The sequence below is a fragment of the Andrena cerasifolii genome, chromosome 1, assembly GCF_050908995.1.
Source record: "Andrena cerasifolii isolate SP2316 chromosome 1, iyAndCera1_principal, whole genome shotgun sequence".
NCBI lineage: Eukaryota > Metazoa > Arthropoda > Insecta > Hymenoptera > Andrenidae > Andrena > Andrena cerasifolii.
In genome coordinates, this window is record NC_135118.1 from 6,772,443 (window position 1) to 6,786,449 (window position 14,007).

Genomic DNA, 14,007 nt, shown 5'->3' on the forward strand with positions numbered 1-14,007 from the left:
CCCACGGAATCACTGTTTTTGAGTCTGAAATCAGAGAAAGGACGATCGAAACCACGGCGTCTCTCGTCGGAAACGTTCAGCAGCCGCGTTTCCTCGAAATCGATTCGAAAATGATACGTTATCGCTGTCGGGGATGCCTAAGGTGCGGTGTGCACAGGTGTCTCGACGCACGGGGCGCATAATTCGAAAAGGGGGCGTTCGCGGGGGCGGAGACGGAGGGAAACGAAGAGCCGACACGCACACAGGCGCCCCGCGAAACGAGGGGTGAGATACGGAGTCGGCACCGCCATCGAGGCAGCGATATTTCGAGTAGGCCGGCGTTTCGCTCGGTGCTCTCCTTCGGCAGGAAGTCTGGCTGATACCTACCCGTCCGACGATACCATCGACAGCTCGGGATGTCTGACGAGTTTAGAAACTCGCTGGACGAATAACGAATTTACGCCACTTGCTGCAGCCAATTAGAAACTTTCGCGTATTGGTTCTTCGGCTTTCTTTCAGCTTCCGTGCCAGTGTACAGTGTTGTTTGGAATTAAGGAGCGGGGTTTCTGGCGCGAACTAAGGTGAGCGCTATCCCCTACACTTCTTCTGTTCTTTCCGCGGAGAATCACACAGAGTGTGTATGACCTAGAGCAGAGTTGGGTAATAACTAAACAAAAAATTATTTAAATAGTGGATCAAATCTAAGTTACTTTAACTTTCGATTATTTGACGAATAAAGTTAATTTTTTATTCGTCAAACGTTTCAACTTCAGCGTGGACAACTTTAACTTTAACTTTAACTTTAACTTTAACTTTAACTTTAACTTTAACTTTAACTTTAACTTTAACTTTAACTTTAACTTTAACTTTAACTTTAACTTTAACTTTAACTTTAACTTTAACTTTAACTTTAACTTTAACTTTAACTTTAACTTTCATTCTACACATGACGAATATTTTGTTTAACTTTTATTCGTTATTCGAAATTTTGATTTACATAAAATTTTCCCATCTCTGAGCGAGAGGGGAGTCTCTCTCATTCTACGCGATAAGGCAATAACGTTAATAAAGGTGGCGTTCAGTCCCGAACTGTCACCTTCTTTCGAGACAAATCTCTATTGATTTTCTTCGGGGGATCTTTGGCTTGCGAAGTGACGAATAGGAGGTTCTTGATCATTCAAGGACATGGTGGTGATATTGGTAAATAATGTTTAGGTCTCTGCGACCCAGTAGTATAATTGGGATTAGTGTTTATAGTATATTATAGGAGATTTTTATAAGATTAGGCTTCCCTGAAGCATAGGGGATCCAGGTGCCAGCTGGATCCTTAGAAACAGAGATAGTTGTATACAATTATATATTCCTCCCTTCACGAAAAGAACAACTCTGCTCAAGGATCACACACCATATACCCCCACAATTCTTCCTCTCCAATTAACCATCCCAACTTCACCCCCTCTGTATCCCACTACACCCAGCAACTTTAATTCAATCAATTCTTCTAAACCCACACGCGCCACCAGCCACCACGAACATGAATTCGGATTGCAAACAGAACGCGGGAGCAGTTTGGGAAATTGGGACTGCGTGACGGGCAATTGCTGTTGACCATTAAGTCACCCTGGTCCCGGGACACGAGCAACAAGATGTAGCAAGTTCAGCAACGAGACGCGCGGTCCCATTATAAACTGGACGGAGCGGGCGAGAGAGGGATCACGAGGCGAGAGAGGCCATCCTCTGCACCCCGCTGAGCCCGTCGGGTTCGCGCGCGTGTTAACACGGCCACGTTCCACGCGTGCGTGTACGGACGCGCGTTCACACACGCTTCACACCTGTCCGCCCCACGGCGACGGGGTGCAGAAGGAGTGTCGCTAACTAGCTTGGCCCCGAGCTTCGGAGATTCCTTCCATCTGTATCTGTATCCTGGCCTCTCGGGGTATAACGGTTCACACGTACCACCATCCTCTTATTTCACCGACCTTTGCTTCGTTCGTGGTCGTTCAGACTGGAAGCTTGTGACGCTCTCAACTGTGTAGTGACTGCAGTGTTTTGCAGAGATATGGTGGCCAACCTGGCAAGTCAAGTAGCGATGAAGTAATATTCTTCTGGGTGCAAATCACCAAATATGATACTCACTTATTATGAGGTTTTATGAACTCTTTTGGTGATGTTTCCACATGTTCCTAAGTTTTAAGGTGCTGATGTCTAGACATTATCTCTGGACGGTGGACTTGTCTCTGGGATATTTATGACATCGCTATATTCCAGCAAAGCACTATATGTATACTTTTCTTGGTTGTAAGTAATCAGGGTTGAATTGAAGTTCAGTCCCGTCGAATTAGTGGTAATGCCCTCCCTCTGCAAGGCAGTGTACGAAGCTTTGTGCGTGGAGAGGGTGAATGTGCAATTTGCAAGTGCAATTTGTCTTGTCCTGTTCAATGAGAATCGAGGATATTAAGTGTAAGGTACGCAGGTGGAGGATAGCTGGAGTGTAAATTAAGGATTCCAAGGGGTCGTTGTGTATTTCTGAATTGTGGAAGATCTGTGTGAATACTATGAAATAATGAACACTGGGTCTATGGACCATCTGGGTGTAATTTGAGGGATTCTAAGATCACCGTTTTAACACCATTTTTAAGTAAAAGCTATAATAATCACGTGGTATATACTATTACTGTACAGAAAGAAGGTTCCTGGCAAGCGGCGCAGTCCACCGCTAGCTTCGTCTGAACCTCCGTCTGTTACATTGCAGTAAGTAGATGTGGCCGATTCCGCCAATAACAAAAATACGTGTGCCCTGTCTTTATGAGTGTGCACCAATCGGTGAAAAAAAAGCAATCATCACAGCGGCGATCTGCACTGCCTGTCAGGAGCCTTCTTTCTGTGCAGTAATAGTAGATCATGCAATGGTTTTGCTCAAGAGGTCCCAACTTCGAGTTTTGTCTCTAATTTTCTAAAATCATGGGAACAACTTCTACGCAATATCCGCCCTGTCTGCACTTCCATACAGTTAGCTATCTTCAACTTCTAGGTATGTACCTAACATTATCTATTTCTATTTTCCTAGGAAGCCAGAGGAAGATCCGCTAAGAGACTAATTGTCAGACGCAGATGACTCCTGAACCCACAATTAATCGGACACGTATGTATTTCGCGAAGCAACACGCGAGTCCAAGTTCCTCGACCCTTCCCGATCACCCTATAGCACCAGTACGTTCGGCTCAGGCCAAGCAAAAACTCCACCGCCGTAACTACACCTGTTACCCTCTCGATAGTCCATTCCGATACGCGAAACGTATCGAGGCCTCGATATAAAACATAAAACCGTCGACCCGCCGCCTCCTGGACCTACCGACAACGCTGATGGCCGACGCGGTGCTTTTTTTCTCGCCGCGGCGGACTTGGGCTCACTAATTAACGTGGCTGGGCCATCAATTTGAAATTGATCGATCCTTTTTACAGGAAAGTGATTTGGTAAAGCGTATCGGGAGCGACCCGCATCTGCAGACGCGCGTTCCCCTCGCGATACTCGCGCCATTACTATCCCCGAGCGAATCGTAAAGAAATTTAGCGTCCGCTCGCTAACAACGTGTCCCTCTAATTCGTTAGACCCCGTGCGCGAGGAACATACTGTCCCGGGGACAAAAAGCAGCAGCGGACGTGGGTACCTCTGGCGCGTCGATCGTCCGTGTTTTGCGACTCCGCTGCTCGTTCGATCATCGAAGCTGTCCCGTCCGCTCGAATACATCGTAAATGACGCGGCAGAAAACGATATCGATAAATCAGGGTGTGCCTAACCGCGTATGATTTCAATTTAATAAAATGACTTGCTCCTCCTGCTGGCTTCGGTGATCCCCTCCGGCAGTCTCCCAAACAAAGAAACATTGGAAGTATCTTGGGTGAATCTTGTGTACTGGAACATAGACTTGTTTGGTGATTGTGCTGTGCGCCTGAGAGCTTCTATTCCCTCAGGAGTTCTTTTAATTATGCTCTAGCTGTCACTATTCGGTTTTCGGTACATTATAGAGTTGTAAGTGTGTCTACTGAAATGGGGAGGGAATGGGAGGTTGTAATTTGTGATCTCTACCATCTCTTGTTCCCTGCTATCTCGTTATAACACTAGACAGATTTTTGATACTATTGTAGGCATTCTGCGTTTGGGAACAGCCTATGGTGCGATTGGTTGGGTTGGAAGGAGGAGTAGGGGTTAGGTTGGAAAAACAGTCTTTAGACTGAACCTTGCATTTGCCAGAGTCTTGTTCTTCTCTTCTTTTCTCTTGCTTATTTTGTTTGTGTAATAAAGACGCTTAATAATAGTAATTGGCATATAGGTGGCGCCCCCTTAGTTTGGGTATATGTAGAGTTCGGAAAAGGGTATATCGGAGAGTCAGCGATTGGGGAATTGGTAACGCGGCTGGCCTGTACGCAGAGGACCAGCAGATCTTGGGTTCGAGTCCCATCGCTCGTTCTGTTTTTCCCTTACTCTGCCAAAGCTCATTCAACCACTAATCCCACTGCTTATACTCAAATCCGCCTCAGTCCTCCTGAAAGTATACCAAACTATTCCCTTCTCTCTGAATGTTCCATCCACTGTTACTGGAATTTGGATCTCCTACACAGTACCCACTAGCCGTTACACCAACGTAGATACGAAAGGAAGATGGTGTCTCGGAAAAACTAGACCCTAACTATGGAGTTAGAGTCTAACTCCATTCCTTAACATCCCAACTCCGACGCAACGCCGTTTCACTTCTACTCGAATTTACCTCGAGCATTCCAGCGGACAAACGTTGATCCCAGAACCGACACAAAGTGCAACGAGTTCCAATTAGCGAGCAGGTCGAGGAGCGTTAAACTCGAAAGGAGAGAACTCGCAATCGCGGCAGTTCCCGATCGGGATACGCGCACGTCTCCGCGCATCATCGCGCGCGGTTTCGTAGCAGGCCACCGCGACGCGCACCCCTCTATATGGCGAGGGCCGCCGCGACTAATTAGACTATTAGCTGACCGCTCGGTAGCAGCGATCGCTTCGCAAAAGGCGAAAGCCACGCGGCCGCGGCGACGTGAGCGAATGCGGTCGGCCGAGACGGACGTCGCGGCACCGCGAGGCGTGAATTACGGCGCGGATTTCTTGCAGCTGCGAGTTGTCGCGCCTATCCCGCGGACGCCCACGTGCGTGTACGCAGCGGGACGAGAGTTGGCTCGCTCATTTTCAATTAGCACTCGCGCGACTCCGCGATCACGGTGTCGCGAACGCGCTGAAAAACTACGGTCCTCGTGGCTTGCGTTGCGGTCTTTCTACGTGGGGTTCTGCTTTTGGTGGTGGAAGAAGAAAATAGGCGAGTTGTTGCTGGTTGGGGCAACAGGGAATATAAAATTCTCGGTTGGAACTGTTTTATTGAAGTTCTGGGGATTTTTGTGTTTCCTTAGTTAAAAAGGGGCTAGTCGGGTTGTGAATACAGCGGTGTTCCAAGGTTCATTGTTTCTGAAGATTCTAAGAGTTTGCTTTGTTGCTTCCTCATTGTCTGGTTGGTCTAACAGGTGGTCGCTTTGCTACCAACTTGGTGGTACCAACTTATCAATAAATAAAATTATCGTGAGAGATACGTAAGACACTTTAAGCAACGGCGCACACTCAGCACTTTTAGACTCTTATCCAATTGCAACAGTAGACAGTAGGCTACCTTCTCGAGAAGGTTTTATTTTCATCAAGACTGACTCTCCATCAAACCTACAAGCTACAACCTGTTTCTTATGGACACCGATACAAGTCCAGTTTCATTCATCTTTAACTCGGTCACTATACTATAATGGCAGACACTTACAAGGGAAGATCGTCAACCCGGAAATTCACGGGATATACCTAACACAAGATAAAAAAATAGCCAGATTTTCAGGGGTCAATTTTACCCTGTTAGACTGAATTTGGGCAGCAAAAAAATGGCGTAATACATAGGTATATATGTATCTTCTACATATCTTCTATATATTTTTATTGTATGCGGATGATCTTAAGGTCTTTAAAAGAATCCATTGCCAGCGGGATGCAGTCATTTTGCAGAATGATTTGGATAGGTTCGTGCAATGGTACAATAGGAATAGTTCAAGGCTCCACACATCCAAGTGTGTGGTGCTTGTAGGGTGATCCTCCCTTACAATCTTGCGGGCGAAACTCTCAGAGAGGTGTCTGAGGTGATTGACCTGGGGGTGTCTATAGTGCCATGCTTTGATTTCAGAAACCACTGCATACGCTGTACCAGTAAGGGATTAAGAACCCTTGGATTCCTTTCCAGATTCGCGAGGCATTTTAGAAATATAGATGCAATTAAACTATTATATGCTGCCCTTGTTAGGCCGCATGTTGAATACGCTTCAGTCATCTGGAATCCGAAGCATGGCAAATATAGTAGTTTGATTGAAAGGGCCCGACACAAATTTTTGAGGATTGCCGCTCGCATTGTTGGTAAGCCTATGGACTGTACTGACCATTAATTATGGCCCTATTATGGCTGTCTTGAATATCCCTACTCTCGTGGATCGTAGACGTATTGCGGATATGATGTTTTTGTATAATGTCTTAAATGGTCACATAGACTGTTCTGCGCTAATAACCAGTGTTTCTCTTAATGCACCGCAAGGCATTTGCGATCCAGGCCTCTATTCGTTCCGAGACTACCTCAATATCGTCGCTACTCGGTTGACCCCATAAATCGCGCCATGAGTGTGGCTAATCAATATTTTAACGGCATGGACCCTTTTTGTCTCTCTAGAAGTTCGTTCCGGTCTTTGTTATAAAGTCGGTCGGATGAAATCTATGGTGAAAATTTAGTTGAATAAGTATTAGTCATTGTTAGCGCCGTCGTTTATGTATTTTTGTAACTATTGGGTTTTTTTGTACCGTTTATATTAAAATAAAAATAATAATAATAATAATAATAATAATAATAATAATCATAATCATAATAATAATAATAATCATAATATCCCCCAAGTTTCATAAATTATGGAAATTCTGAGTTGGAGATCTTCCCTTGTTACATTAGATCTTACTCGTGTTCTCCCTGATCACACAATAGTAAGTCGACGTATAACGAGATCCGCGTCAAGTATTTTTGCTACCGTCATACTAATTCCACTTTTACATTCTTCACTGATATAACACACTGTTCGTCGAGCAACGAACAATTTCAGGAGAAGAATCTCGCGGCGTCGTCGTCCACGTCTAATAAAGCAGTTCCAAAGTCGGACAATATTTCCTCGACCCCGGTAAGGACCACAGTGAGAAATGATCGCGGCTGAATCTCCCGCGATCGGGTCGCCGTTTTCCAGGTGCAGACGCGCGTTGTCCGACGGCGTCGGCGGCTGCAGCCACTCCATAATTCGCGGTCCCTCGTGAATTATGGCGAGTGGGTTAAGTACCTAACGATCTACTCCTCATCGAGAAACGTTCGTACGTTAAACTACTTTCAATGCCTTCGTGTCTTCTCGATGGATGAATCAATGGAAAGTTTAGGAAACCTGGGTCATTATTTGGATGCATTACTTATACGTCAATGTGTTAGTAAAGTTGTTCTTAAGACTGAGAGTTATCGTTTAGTCACAATAAGATACTTCACTCGGGGGGTAGGTTACCCTAAAAATTTTCGAAAATTGGTTTTTAGCATGTTTGCATATTCCGCTGGCTGCATCTTTTCTATGTATTTCAAGCGCAACTGGGCCCCGAAATTCTAAACAATGAAGGAATTACAGTAAAAAATGTACGAGCCTGCACATGAGATCGGATAACGATGTCCAACTTTAAACGCGATTTCCCAGAAACTACGCTTTCCAAAACGGTGAACATAAAATCTCGAAAACCGCTCGAACGATTTGAATGAAAATTTAATGGGAGTTGCAGGAAACTATTCCCCTCTATGTGATGCAAGCACATTTTCAAGATGAATTCTTAAAACAAAATAAAAAATATTTTTCCTACAAAAAAGGAACCAATCAGAAACATCAACATAAAAATTGTATTAATTTGTTTTTACAAAATTTTGCTTACCGCACAAAATGGATACTGTCTTACAGATTATAAAAATGCCTTTACTTTGTGTTCTAGGTGATTCACCTGTCCGGAATCGTGTTCACCATCAAACGGTGCATCGCGTAGACGCTCTCAGGTTTATATTTATAACTTTTTCCCCTATAAATATATTTAAAATTATCTCTATATTCAATTATTACTTCAGAATGCGCGTTTGAAGAACGGCCTGATTTTGGGCTGTTGAGGGTAACCTACCTCCTTAAATTCCTAGCATTCCAAAAATATTCCATTACACATCCAAAGTGACCTAAAATACCGCTCAAAGAATTCAAAACAATGAGTCTTCGCAAACGCTTTGCGGAAAACCTATACAATTCTGTTTAAAAAAAATAACCACTTCTGTAAAAAATTTGAAACACTTTTACCCGCAAACCAGCCGCATCCACTCTCAAAAGCGCTTTCTCTATTTCACCGGAAAATTTTCAGTACATCACTGAAATGGAACACTCTGCGCCAGCGAAGATAAACTGTATAAATTCATGAAAATTTTCGCCCCGCTAATTGGGAGACGCGAGCGGTCGGGTTGAAAAAAAAAAATAGAAACAAGAAAGGCCCGAACAGGTGGTGCAACTAATGCAGCTCGCTCGCGCGTGTTTTACAGGGGATAAATTGAGACAAAGCGGGAAAATTGCGGACGAAAGGGGCGCGATAAGTTACATCCGTCCGGCCGATCTGTGTCTTCGTCACTTTTATGGATTCCCCCGTCGCTCGAGTTCACTCGAAAACCTGCGACACGCATGTATTTTATGACGTGTCTGTAGCAGCGAGCGCCGCGCGGCCGGCGACCGTAAAAATAACCACGGTTTCAACATGAAACGGAATTAAAAAAGCGGCGCGAAATAAATGGTGTAACGCGGCGATGATAAAGCGCCGTGTCAGAGATCGGGATTGCCGCGCTTTGAATTATGGTAACGCGAACTCTTGCCGCTGGCCACGCGTTCCCGGGCAGAAGCCGCGAATAAATAAACGATGAGCGCGTTTAACTTGGACGGCCGAAGACTCGAGTACTGAATATTCAAACGCCCAAAAGTTTGATGCAGCCAGGAACATTTAAACGACAGATCCGTGGCAGAATCGAACGATTTCGGAACTCAGATAGGTACATACCGTCTTCAACCGAAATGGTCTAGGAGCTTTAAAGCACTAGATGGGTATTGTAACTAACATTTGCATTCAACTTATTACCTGGAAAATTCGAAACTTGAAGACTTAGAGATTTAAAATATGGATGATACTGCGAGCACCGAGCATAGGCCCGTGCATAGCCTGCTGGTGCTCGCAGCTGAAGATAGAAGAAGGTTGGCCCCCTTCAAGAGGACGATCGAGAGGCCGACGAGAAGAGATCTGGTACCGAACGCCATTGCGTTCGGACTTACGAGTCGCACCTTTGTAACCGATATTTCCCTGTGTAACAGTACAGTTCAGTCGTGTGTGCGTCCGTGTCTATTATTCTACTCCTTTTCGTCGGGGTGGCCCGCGATGAAAACGCCCCGGCGCAACAATACGAAAATTTAAGGATTTCAAAAGATTTCAGAAACTTAGACATTCGAACGCAGAAGGACTCGAAAGCTTCGCCAAATTATTCAGACCCTAGAACTACAGAAAATCGAGCAACTCTTGGACCACCCTCTAAATAATTTCGGGGCACGATATTAGCAGGCGTGGAAACCTAATTTCACCGCCGTTCGAGGCGCATCCTCAGCCCGTGAAACCTACAGGCAGAGCCAAAGGCTCACGCAGAAGTCAGCTCGATAGCGATCTCGGGGCGACATTCTCGAAACAGCGAGGCGAAAGGGAGGGAAAGTATCGGAATCTCCCGGCGTGGAGGATCGTGGTTGTGTCCGGGGGAATATTTACAGCGAGGAGGATCCAAAAATCGCCGCTGGAGAGTATAATGGCACCGCGCGCGTCCCGCGGCGCGCCTGAAGATCGGCCCGCTTATCGGCGGATCGGGGAGCGAATTTTTGCGCGAAACACGTGTTAAAACATGCGAGGACGTCGCGTAGATCGTTGGCCAAATCGGGACGGAGGAAGGAATGGGAAGACGAGAGGAACGAATGGGGAGATCTGAGAAGCAATTCCTGCAGACGTCCTGTCCTCGTGTAACAGCTGTTCTAATGTTGCAACGCTTTCGCTGGATTGAAACAGGTCGCAGGAAATTGTAGTCTTACGATTATATCATAGCATGTGTCAAGGTTGACAGCACAGTGGTCGTTGGATGGCAACGCTTTCCATTTCAAGGTGCAAGTTCACATAAAATTTCATTCAGTCATCCGAAAACTACTTAGGCGCTGAGATAATCCTCCGAATACTAAATACCTTAGTACAGTCTTCCTCGGATTATTGAAATGCTTTTTTCCACGGATTATCGGGAAAGACCCACCCACCCCACAGTTTTTCTTCCTCGCAGCGAGCGGGGGCCTGCGGTCCCGGGTAGGCCGCCCGTTAACTGCCGAGAGGAATAAAACCATTGGACTAGGTAAAACACCTAGTGCAGAAAAATAAAATGTTCGTGTTTTTGATAAATGTTCATGAAAGTATTACCAGTGGATTTTTTAAGGTTTCTGGACGAAAATTAGTTGAAACGCGAAGCAATTCGGTCCATTCTTTGTGAACGTCACTACGTTAATACTGCAGAAGAGAATTTAAATAGAGAATATCAACTACTTCACCAAATTGTAAAGTGTCTGCTGAAAATTGCTTAAATGCAACCTTCAGGAGAAATTGCCTGGATGTTAAGTACCTATTTGGTATCACGAGGATTGGCAAATTACTTTGGTAATTGAAGGAGAAATATCGTGAATTAATCAGCAGAAGCGTGCTTTTCCTGTAAACCGGGTAACTGGAATTTTAATCGTGTTGTCATAATGAAAAACAGACACCGAATTGCTTCGTGTTTGGACTCATTTTCGTCGACATAAACTCACCAATCCATCGGTAACACTCTCACCAGGGTGTAATCAGTAATATGAAGATTTTCGTATTTAATACTGAATGACTTTATTCGTCGTCGACCGAGGGTTTCCCGCTCGGTTTACGTCGATCAGTCTCCTTGTCAGACGGTTCGGGCGAGGGCTCTGACAAGGGTCAGTTTATTAGGTGCTAACTACTTCCCCTGCCCCGGTTTATCGAGAATTGCCCGGGCCCAAATCTTTCTCGATAATCCGGGGAAGACTGTACATTCAGAATATGACACAATAGAGCGTCAATTATCCGAACCGTCGATTATCCAAACCTAAATCAGATCAAAGATTACTTTAAAAAAGTATTAGGTACTGCGTATTGTACACATATATTTTGCAGAATATACATTACAAATTACAGCAGTACTCTTGTATTTAATAATTAATTTTAGGTGTAATTCCTGAAGTTATAAACTGGCTAACTTATCAAACTTATTCCAGAGAAGGATTCAACAGTTCCGAGTCAAAAAATAAATTCATACATATATCGCATATCTAATTTCGAATTGTTCCAGTGTAAAGCTAATCATCTTCGAACTCCCACTTTGGAGGTATTCAAAACATCCACCTTGCATCTCAGCGTACACTTCGCGGTGCGTCAAAACATCCCAGTATAAACTTGATCGCGCCTCTTCACGCGCAATCTTCTTACACCCAAAGTACTTTTTAATATAAAAAGGGGTGCGCGCGGAGCATAGGTACCAATAAACGATTACTCCGGGACAATCGACCGTTCCTCTTCCACCGAGCAAATTTTTGGGTCCTCCGCGTCAACCGCGTTCTGTCCTATCCTCGATCGGTTCGGTATCGGTACCAAGCTGATCCCCGGCTCCATCCAGCAGGCGAACCCCGCGGCGCATTCCCCCGAGATTTATACTCGGCGGAATGTCGTGGAGAGCAGAACGCGAGAGGGACCTGGGTCCTGGGGCTGGGGGGAGGTTAGGGAAAGGGTGAAGGGTTGCGTCTTGGTGTATACAGGCTGGCCGTGCGGCAGGAACGGCGACAAATATATCGAGGTATTCCAGAGGAATTGAACCGCGCAGCGGTGAGCTCCGAGCTGCTGCGCTTTTACCGCGGGGTCACGCGAAATATGCTCGTTCCTTCTTCGACAATTTGATCCCACCGGCGAGATAGCATTGTGGCCCCGGTGAACGCGCGCGCGCGCACGCCACTCGAGCGGCGAGCCCGCCGCTGGCATGACGGCCACGAGGATGTTCGACGGTGACCAACGGTCATCCTTCTCTCTCCGTACCCCTTTTATAGGGCTTACCCGCCCCCCCTCCCTTCGTTCGTCGTCGATGTATTTATATACCGCGACCGAGTACCACCGATAGCAACGTGCTTTTCGGAGTCCGTACTTAGTCGCTGGTATTCGAGCTTCCATGTTTTCGCCTGGTACCTTGCCCCGTACCGTTCATTCCTCTGCCGTCTTTGGCTGGTCCCCTTTGCCTTTCAACCGCGCACCTTCTCGCCTTTTCTGTCTCCCGCTCGCGGCTCGTGGTGATTCTACCGTTTCTGACAACGGACGTTCGGCAACCCGGAAATTCAGATAATTATGAACCTCGGTGTGCAAGTAGATCCGTAACGCAACCATATTTTTGTTGGTGCCATAGCACAGTTTTGGAGGGTGAAATCACTTCTTGAAAAAGATGCAGAACTTTCTTTTCCGTGGGAATATGTTGAGAACGATGAGAGATATCGAAAAGAATTTTTAACAAAAGTTGCACCTTTTTTATATCTACAAAACCGCGTGAAAATAATTCTCGAAGAATCCATATTCTTCAAGTTACCTCCATCACCAACCCTTAAAATTAAGTTTTTGTATTTTGTAATTGTATGCTGAAATACCTCTGGATAATCTCTTTTCGTACATATGAATAGTTTACGTGTTATATATTTTTTTTTTGTAAACAAATAACACCTCCATTACCGAATTTGAAGTCCATTTTAGCTGTTTCCTTTAATGAAATGTTTTTTTTTAAAGCAATATTTAAATTATTATTTACATAACATAGTTATGTGCTCCGGCAAGCCTCGCAAAGTCGATACACACCTTTATAGTCTTGACGTGGGATGATGAACAGTTGAAGGGCCTGGGGACCTGGGGCTAGTGCACTCATCGATAAGGCTTATCCCTAGTCGGCCGTGCCTTAAGCGCGGGGATGTTAACGAGTGTTTTTTATATATTAAAATACTATGTTTTGAATTCTGTGGAGGGTTTATACATAAACTGACTTTTGAACAAACCAGTTCCCGAATTCCACTATTCCCAAAGAACCAGTTTTCGATTTTTCACAAGAAATGTAATTAAAATAGGAAATAAATATTTGTACTTATTTTAAAATTAATTTATTTTATTTTAATATTTATGAAATTACTGTTGTAATATATTTTTATATAACAAAATAAAATATATTCTATCTGTACAAAACCAAATAAATAAACAAAATTAAATTAACTAAAATCCGTACAAATCCGTAGAATTTTTGAGTTCATTTAATATTTATGGATCAACAAAGAATATAACACAATAAAATACACACCATACAAAGCAAATGAAAAAAAAAAAACTAAAATAACTAAAATCCGTACAAAATATAAATTTTTCTCTCATTTAGTATTTTTCTTCCGAAAATGTGAACACATGTAGATTAGTTTTACAGTAAACTGCCACCTACTGCAATATGTGTATGTCCGAGGCGATTTCAAATCAAAATGTTATCGTTTTGAATTAAATAATTAATCCATTTTTACATATTAACTCTAGCATATAAAACCGGTTATTTTAATTTCAAAAACACTAGGACAATTAATCAGTTGCTATAGAATAGTTCGGTAGTGGCGCCACAGGGACAAAACAATCCATTACGGAACGTTTCCGTAACAACCGTTTCAATGCCGTTTTAATTGTCAGTAGGTATCGTAATTTATTCTACACAAAATAAAATGTTACACAAGAACACTGCTAAGTTTTTGACA

The 14,007-nt window shown here is 44.2% G+C and overlaps 1 protein-coding gene across 12 annotated transcripts in view; it reads left to right on the forward strand.

Moving 5' to 3' along the window:
- LOC143373994 (uncharacterized) overlaps nt 1-14,007 on the forward strand; it is a 146,976-nt gene that overhangs the window by 114,740 nt on the left and 18,229 nt on the right. The window contains exon 4 of one of the 12 annotated variants that reach the window (XM_076821823.1): nt 3,047-3,117. The exons of 10 other annotated variants lie outside the window; for them this stretch is intronic. In XM_076821823.1, the coding sequence (XP_076677938.1) occupies nt 3,047-3,077 (31 nt within the window). In that variant the 3' untranslated portion in view covers nt 3,078-3,117. Of the gene's footprint in view, nt 1-3,046; nt 3,118-5,318; nt 5,363-14,007 lie in introns of those variants that run through there. One more of the 12 variants, XR_013086596.1, reaches the window with a different exon arrangement.